Raw genomic sequence first — 8,557 nt, 5'->3', positions numbered from 1 at the left:
ATTCGGATGTCATGTTCCCCAAGACGACAACTGGCAACATGAGCATCTCGAATCTGTGAGGACATCGATGCGAGGTTCATGTCTTTCAAGACCCAAGCCTTTCGCAGCCTTGCTGACACCGCCACCCGCGCCATTCTCACTTGCGTCCCAGAACTTGCAGTGATCGAGTTCATCCTTGACGCAGAAAGAAAGTTCCACGTCGTACTAGAGGATAGTGTTGACGTCAAGTCAATCTGGGCCCGACTGCCCGGGCGCATCGCGAAGTGTTGGACGATGTACCTGTTTGAGAAAGATCTATGCCGACCAGATATGAGAGATCGCAAAGCCCTGCGCCAAAAGATGTCGAATGCTATACAAAGTATTGTGGATGACACAGCTTATAACGTCCTTCGCCCTGGCGTCCTCATCTCCAGTTTTGCCTTTGATGACTCCAACAGGAGGGGCTTCTACTCTACTTCTTCTGGTGTGCTAGTCAAAAACGGTGCCGACGACAAGTTCATGACCGGCGCATCCCACGGCATAGGCAAAACCGAGACTGTTCACCAGACTTTGTCGTCTGGAGACCAGCGGGTAGTCGGCAGGGCCGTGGCAGAGCTTAGCTTCACAGATATCTCACTCATACAGCTTCAGCCTCAAGTCGAATTCGTCAACGAAGCCTTTGAACAGCAGGGTGAGTCAGTCCCTCCATTCACCACACTGCTTGGAGAAGACTTGAACGACGAGATCGATATGATGCGAAGTGTTTTCTTCAACAGTCCTCAAACGGTGCCATGGAAGGCCTCGTAATGGCCAAAGGTTGGAAGATACATAATCGCAGTAGTGAAAAGGACTCACCCGCGAGAAAGCCGAATTAGAGTACGTCGTCTACGACTGGGTATACCTTGGGCAGAAATGAGTTGCCTCCGAACGTTTCGACCATTCCTAACCGGGAGCTGCGGCTCTGCTATATGGGACGACATGGGCCGAATTATTGGCTTCTTCCATCATCACTTGACGGAGGGATCTTTCAAGGGATTCTACGCCTCGGTATCCGCGGACGAGGTGGTCAAAGCAGGATACCGACTGGCTTCAGCGCCCAGCTGGTAAGACTCAGCCTGGAAAGAAAATTGATTGCAGCTGGGGGCACGGGCGGCCAGCGGCCAGCGCCCAGGGGGCCATCGACCATTCGGCCAGCGGCGGTTGGAACAGTTGGGCGCCGCGGCTCTCGCGTCTCTGGCGGGAAAGCCCCCCACCTTGGCCCAGCAGGAGGAGGAGATCCTTCAGCTCCTCTCGCATCTTCGCATCCTCCAATTTTCCCATTCTCCCCCCATCCCTGGCGCGGCATGGCACAGTAGGATCGTCTCATTTCTTTCACCACTCTGTCTTGGATCACGGACCCGAGGGCTTGGACAGCCGATAATGAACGACGAGCCTTCAAACTTACTTTCCGATCCTTTCCCTGCCCTCGCCACAATGCTCCATTCGCTCGGGTAGGGCCCTACCTCCCTGACTCGACACCCCAGCACAGTCGACGGCCGACACTCGCGAGGCTTGATCCATCATGTCTATCCTACCCATCGGGACCATCAAGATCTCGCCGATTCCTCTTGATCACGAGCGACGACGGACGTGAATCCTTCGAGATGCGGTGAAGCCAGCAAAGCCAAAAACCACTGTCAAAGGCTTCTTAGACGCCGCATACCAGCCTCTGTTGTCGACTCGATAATCCCCGCATCCCAGCGATTGGGCGGCACAAAGCCATGTCGGCAGGGTTCAGGGGCCCATTCGGCGCTTGCGCCTCGATTCCCACGACTTCGCGACGCCCGAAATAGCCAACCACGCCTCGAATCGCCCCTCCTTCGTGTGTGCTCATGCGAGCCACGGAACCATCACCACCAGGACAGTGTCTTCCGTTTCGTTTGTTTCCCAGACCCGCCCGCGTCTATCTGTCTCCAGACCCTGTGCCATGCCTCTTGTCACACTGCATGCATATGCGGGCTAGCAACGCGGCGCTTCAAGGCCAGGCCCCGGCCTGACATGGAAGGCCTCGCTCCCTCAGTTGCTGACCACCATGTTGGGCCTGTGTTCCTCGTTGCGTTCATATATGAACTATAGGCGCCGTCCCTCCTCACCCCACCGCTCTCCTATTATCTTCTCGTTTGTCTGAACCAACGCAACTCACACACACACACACACACATTTGTCAGGCCCGAGTGGCGACGTGCCTGTTGCACCTTGTCTCGTCTGCCGGTCCAGGTCAAGACAGAGAGGCAGCCATCAGTCAAAGTTGCTTGCCGTGCTCTACACATTGTCTAACAGCTCACGAGGCCAAACCAAGGGCACAGAGCAGGAGCCATGTCGACATCGATGGCGCCCGCCTCGCGGAGGCCGAAACTCTCCCTCAGTATCAAGCCTGCCACAGGCCCCAAGCCGAGATCATCCAAGACGCTCGCTGTCGTGGATCCCAAGTCTCCGACGGCCTTCAACACACTGTCCAATGTCTATGTCACCGCCATCGAGCGCTCGACGCCCGTCACTGCCATCAACACTCACCAGACACCTCAGCTCCACATTCACACCGGCATGAGTGATCTCAAGGATCACCAGCGACGTATCCCAAACCCCGTATGCTGCTTCCTATCCGGAGACGCCTCTGACGGCGAATCCCGCTTCGCCATCCGCCATGGAGGCCTTCTTCCCCAGCATCATGACGGCGACGCCTCCACTGTCGGCTGGGCCCGTCGAGCCCACTGACCCCAAGGTCTTCACCTTCGGAACAACAGAGGCACCGAGTCTCTCCATCACCGCAATCACCACACAGATCGAGCCGCGGACGCCCCGCAGGCGAGCCACCCTCTCCGGCTCATCCGCACCATGGCTCAAGCCTCCTTACTCGCACCCTCGGTCCCTTCACAGCATTCTCCGAAACTCACCATTGCCACCGCCCACAGCACAAACCCCAATGTCGCCTAGGCGGCAGTCTCTCCGGCTCCAGGAGAAAGCTGCTCGTCGCGTGGCGTACAATAGCCCCATTGAACAGACCATTATCACGAACAAGTACACCAAGTCACACATAGACCTGCTCATCGACGACATTTCGCCTCGGTCCCCCGCCCTCCCCGGCCAGGATCCAGACACGGTTCTCGACCTTGCCCTCGCCTTCACAAGCGACGAGACGCGCGACGGAGGTCAAACGCCAGGACCTTTCGAGGAGATGCGTCGGCGCATGGCCGGACTCGTAGCCACAACACCGACAGCACTGTCACCGTCTGGACCTGGAGGTGTCCGTAAGCGGAGAAAGAAGGAGAAGAAACGGAGATGGGTGTGGACGATAGGGCAGGGCGAGGACGGCGACGAGGAAGTGGGCGGTGCCATGGCGGCAATGAGGGCCGTGGAGGCCAAGGCCGCTTCGGAGCCGCCGCCCCAGATCACGATACCGTCGCGGGGGGCGCAGTGCTTGATGGAGGATCTGCCGACGCCTAGCGTGGAGACGTTTGATGAGTGTGAGGATGTCGAGATGGCCGACTCGAGCAGTGTCGCGTCAGACAGTCGAGCCGTGACACCCGGTGATGGAGATATGGACCTGAAGACGCCGACGCTGGCGAGAAAGGGTGGCGAGGGGGTGGTAGCCAGGAGGAGCGTCGACCGGCTCGGGTCGGTGGACCTGTTCAACCCAGAGACAGGCAGCCGGAGAGATACGCCGGTGCCGCCGGACATGATGGTCACATGAGGACTCGCGGAACTTCAAGAGAAAAAGGCGACATCGCATCTGTAATCTGGTGGTGTATTATTATCAAGAGCGGTTGGGATATCCATAATGACTGAATGATGACTATGAATTTGGAACAAAAGCTGTTGTGCTCCTTGTCTTGCGTGCACGACACTCTTCGCGTCGAAGGCATACTGTTCTGCAGCCAAGTGAATTATGAGCACTTGTGCAATGGTCTGTGTCCTGTGGGAAGGCTCTTCGTTGTTTGGGAGAACGAGTCCTCACCAACCAATGTGCGGAATGGACACATTAGCCTCCAGCTGTATTATTGGATTGAACTTTGCGCCAAGAGGAAGGGGTAAAAAAAGGAAAGAATTGATGGATCAGATCACGACGGGCACCTGACGGGTTGCTCCGAGGCTCCTTGATTCTGATAGCGTCAGCTCGAGTCGGTGGCCGGTTAAGAAGAAAGCCCGGCTCGCACACGTTCACGATGTCCACGACTCTCCATCATGTTCACGACCCTCCATCACCTGCAAATTGTGTCCACACATGCATGGCCGCATGGCTCTCCAAAAGCTTGTGCACCGATATTGACCCGAGGAGGACGTAATCTGGACGAGTCTACAGTACCTTATTGACCCACGTTGCCAAACATTAGTCGCTCGAGAGCGCCACACGCAAACAGTCATGACGACCAGCCGCCTACGCAAGCCCACAAAGCCACGAAACAAGGCCCCGCGGCCGCAGATCAGGAAAGCTTGCACTGCCTGACCTGCAAAGGTCGCACCTTGGTACCTACCTAGAAAGGAAAGCGAAAGCAGTGTCTGCGGCGTGTGGGGAGGAAAAGCAGCTGAAAAGAACCCAGGACGACGAGAGGGAGGGAGGAATGGGAATCGGATCATGGCAGGGATTGGGTGAGGCGCTACGGAGCGTCGTCTAGCGCTGTCAATCCGACCGGTTTAGCGCGTGCCAGCTGCTGCACTCCCCGGCCCCCCCTTTTGCGTCGAGCGACAGGCTTGTGCAGAGGACTTTGGGGAGGGGCTGCTTCTGGGGCGCACCGACGCCGCAAGGGCCAACACGACCTGGTACCGGGGACATGGAGGCTGCTAGGGCCGAGACCACAACCCCACCAGGGAGCTGCAGTGTGAGGTTGGACAGGAGCTCGCCAACGACGTCATACTGCGCTGTCGCCGCCCGCCAAACGCACCAACGCATGTGTAATGATGGCAATCCTGGACTGGGATCCGGGAAAACGAAAACAAGCTACTGCTTGGTTCTGCGGCGGCGGCGGGGGGGCCTGGATCATCGATCCCATCGAGACGGGAGTTGCAAATGCACCAAGATGAGCGACCGCTAAAACCAGGAGCAGCAGCAAGCTGAAGCAGAGACCCAGGCAGGAGCATACGCCCAACGAAGCCTTCCTCCCCCTCCCGGACCTGTTCCTCCTCTTCTCCTCTCGTGTGCCGGGCTGTTCGATCTTCTTTAAACATCCTATACCCCTTCCAGGTTCATCAACCTGCCCCCGACCGCTTTTCCCTCCTCTCTCTTCTCCTCTGGACCCCCCCCAATCTGCCGGCCCCCTCGATCGTGTCGTGTCGTACTAATGAGCCGAGGCCATTGACATCGCCGCCATGGAACACGAACCGCCTGTTGGCGGCCAGCACTACAGCGGCCGAAACAGGATCCCCAACATTCAGGAGTTTGTCGCCCAGCTTGACAAGGAAAAGGCTGAGCGTGATGCTGCCATTGATGCCGAGCTCAAGAACAACAAGGCCAAGGGTGAGACCCTGGACCATATTCCTGAGAAGAAGCACCGCCTACACAAGAACAAGAAGACCAAGACTGTTCGCGACCCCGTCACCGGTAAAGATGTAGAGATCGAGGACGCCAAGACGGACTTCAAAGAGGCTGTTGAAAACCCCAAGGTGCATTTCCTCCGCCCCGACCCCAAGACCCTCTGACGTCATCGTAACAACTTTCAACAGATTTCCATTCCCAACGAAAACCTCGGCAAAGAAGCGACCGTCGCGACCTCCTCAGACCAGTCGGGCGAAGAGTACCGTCGTGCCCAGGATATCACGGCCCCGCCTGACCCCGTCGAGCCGGGCAGCACCTCCGACGTGCCCATTCACAGCGAGAAGACCAATGTCCTCTTTTACAAGACTCCCAGTGTCAGCTATGAGCCCATGTTCGAGGCCCTCGAGGCCCGCGCCAATGTCATGTGCGCCGCCATCTTCTTCGGCATCATCTTGATTGGCAAGTTCTTCGGCGGCAGCCTCTGGGGGCTGATGCCCCTGTCTGTTTGCATTGCGAGCGGTGTCTACCTCTGGTGCCGCGAGCTCATTCAGCAGGGACGCAACGTGGAGTGGTCGAGCGAGAAGGAGCGTGGTGAGACGGCCACCGTCAACCTTGTGCCTGAGTCTGTTGAGGTGAGTAGGGGCCGCCCCTTGCTTTCTTTTGGTCTTGGTATACACCTGACAGTCCTGACAATCCTGACAACCCGCAGTGGATGAACACAGCCCTGGGCATCATGTGGGGTCTCATCAACCCTGAAATGTTCGCCGGTGTTGCCGACACGCTCGAGGACGTCATGGTGGCCTCCATTCCCGGCATCGTCGAGAATGTTCGTGTTGCCGATATCTCTCAGGGATCGAACCCCATTCGCATCCTGAGCCTGCGCGCCCTGCCCGACGACCACATGAAGGACGTCAAGGAGGAGACGCGCAAGCAGACCGAGAAGAACACCGACCCCAACGAGCTCGCCGCCATGGAGCAGGCTGGCTCCTACTACAACCTCGAGGCCTCCATCGCTTATCACGCGAAGCCGTCCGGCGGTGACATCTCGTCCAAGGCCCGCAACATGGGCATGCAGCTTGTCTTCTACCTCGGTGTCCGTGGCCTTATCGGCATCCCTCTGCCCATCTGGGTCGAGCTGCAGGGCCTCGTGGCAACGGCACGGATCCGCCTCCAGCTCGTGCCTGAGCCTCCTTTCCTCAAGACCTTGACTTTTACGCTCATGGGCGTCCCCAAGGTGCAAGCCGGCTGCACGCCCATGATTGAAAAGGGTGTCAACATTCTGAACCTCCCCATCATTTCCAACTTTGTCAACTGGGCCATCGGTGCTGCGGCGTCCATGTACGTCGCGCCGAAGAGCATGACCCTTGACATGAGCAAGATGATCCAGGGCGACGACATCAAAAAGGAGACCCAGGCCCTCGGCGTCCTCTTCGTCCGTATCCACCGTGCCACCGGCCTCAGCAAGCAGGACAGACGTGGCAGCGACGGCGGCGGATCGGACCCGTACATCACCATTGCGTGGAGCAAGTTTGGGAAGCCCCAATTCTGCACACGTGTCATTCAAGACGACCTCAATCCCATCTTCGAAGAGAGCTGTGGTCTTCTTGTCACCGCCGATCTCATCAAGGCCGACGAGCAGCTCTCTGTCGAGCTTTGGGACAGCGACCGCGCTTCGGCCGACGATGTCGTCGGCAAGGTCGAGCTCAGCATCCAGAAGCTCATCCAGCACCCCGGCAAGATGTTCCCGCAGGTCTCGAAACTGCGCGGCGTCAAGGCCGAGAGCGAGATGCCCGGCGAACTGGTATGGGAGGTCGGCTACTTTGGCAAGACGCAGTTCCGCAAGGCACTCCGCACTGACGGCCGTGATGTCAACCTCCCCAAGGAGCTCAAGGACAAGAAGGAGCTGCAGGACGACAAGGGCGCCATCGACACGGCCGAGGAAGACTCTGTTGTGCACACCCCCCCCGACCCGCTGTGGCCCTCGGGTATTCTCAGCATCGTCGTGCACCAGATTGTCGGTCTCGAGCTCGCCAACATCACGGGCTCCCAGGGCAACCGCAAGGGCCGCGAGTTCGAGCCCGCGCGTCCCGAGGCCGGCGAGGTCAAGGAAGAGTCGGGCAAGAAGTTGCCGAGCTCATACTGCACCATTCTCATCAACGACGAGCTCGCCTACAAGACACGCACCAAAGTCGTGTCGTCGCATCCCATCTTCAATGCCGGTACCGAGCGCTTCGTGCGCGACTGGAAGTCTTGCATCGTCACGGTTGCCGTCCGCGACTCGCGCAACAGGCAGCACGACCCCATCATCGGTGTCGTACCGCTCAAGGTGTCGGACATTCTCCAGACGGGCAGCGAGGCCACGCGCTGGTACCCTCTCGACGGGGGCATCGGCTTCGGCCGGATCCGCATCTCGCTGCTGTTCCGGTCCTGCGAGCTCAGGCTGCCGCCGAGCCAGATGGGCTGGGACATTGGCACATTTGAGTTCCTGGGCAACAACATCAAGGCCGAGCGCTACGGCCGGTCCAAGACCAAGGTGCGTCTCCGGACCGGTGGCAGCTCGGCGTCGATCAAGCGCGACGCGTGCACGAAGCACACCGAGGGCGAAGGCATGGACTGGGACATTAGCGGCGAGAACAAGCACGACAAGATCCGGCTGCCGGTCCGCTACCGCTACCGGTCGCCCATCTTTTTCGAGTTTTACCCGGCCGGCAAGCGGCACCCCGATGCGTATGCATCGCTGTGGCTGCAGGAGCTGGTGGACCTTGAGGAACACGACTTTGACCTGCCCATCTGGAAGTGCGACAACGGTACACGTCTCGCGCAGAACTTCATCACGCAGGACAACTTCAAGGACGTGCCGTTGCTCAAGGGGCAGGAGGTCGGCCGCCTCCGAATCCGGGGCCGGTTCTCTTTTGTGACGGATCGGGGCCACATCAAGTTTGTCTCGGGAACAACTCGCGCGATATGATCGATACGTGGGAGGCGTGCTTCGCCGAGGTTTTTCGGGGGGAGGGGGTGGCTGCAAAGTTTTTCTATAGATTCAGACTTGCGGATGAGTCCCTGACGCAG

The 8,557-nt window shown here is 58.6% G+C and overlaps 3 protein-coding genes across 3 annotated transcripts in view; all 3 read left to right on the top strand.

Annotated features, from left to right (window-relative positions):
- Positions 1-309: 309 nt before the first annotated feature.
- VDBG_01581 (conserved hypothetical protein) lies at positions 310-786 on the top strand (the record flags this gene model as incomplete). Its single annotated transcript, XM_003007347.1, has 1 exon — positions 310-786. The coding sequence occupies one exon, from the start codon at positions 310-312 to the stop codon at positions 784-786; it is 477 nt and encodes a 158-aa protein (XP_003007393.1).
- A 1,548-nt stretch (positions 787-2,334) lies between these two features.
- On the top strand, positions 2,335-3,709 carry VDBG_01580 (conserved hypothetical protein; the record flags this gene model as incomplete). The annotated part of the gene is made up of 2 exons (XM_003007346.1): positions 2,335-2,706; positions 2,801-3,709. The coding sequence occupies 2 exons, from the start codon at positions 2,335-2,337 to the stop codon at positions 3,707-3,709; spliced, it is 1,281 nt and encodes a 426-aa protein (XP_003007392.1).
- Positions 3,710-5,322: 1,613 nt separating this feature from the next.
- VDBG_01579 (conserved hypothetical protein) overlaps positions 5,323-8,557 on the top strand; it is a gene marked incomplete at both ends in the record, with an annotated part of 4,006 nt that continues 771 nt past the window's right edge. Inside the window, 3 exons of the mRNA XM_003007345.1 lie at positions 5,323-5,616; positions 5,677-6,120; positions 6,198-8,366. Coding sequence (XP_003007391.1) covers positions 5,323-5,616; positions 5,677-6,120; positions 6,198-8,366 — 2,907 coding nt within the window. The remainder of the gene's footprint in view (positions 5,617-5,676; positions 6,121-6,197; positions 8,367-8,557) is intronic.

This window comes from Verticillium alfalfae, genomic scaffold (genome assembly GCF_000150825.1).
Source record: "Verticillium alfalfae VaMs.102 supercont1.2 genomic scaffold, whole genome shotgun sequence".
NCBI classification, from domain to species: Eukaryota; Fungi; Ascomycota; class Sordariomycetes; order Glomerellales; family Plectosphaerellaceae; genus Verticillium; species Verticillium alfalfae.
This window is presented reverse-complemented; position numbering and strand designations above follow the sequence as displayed.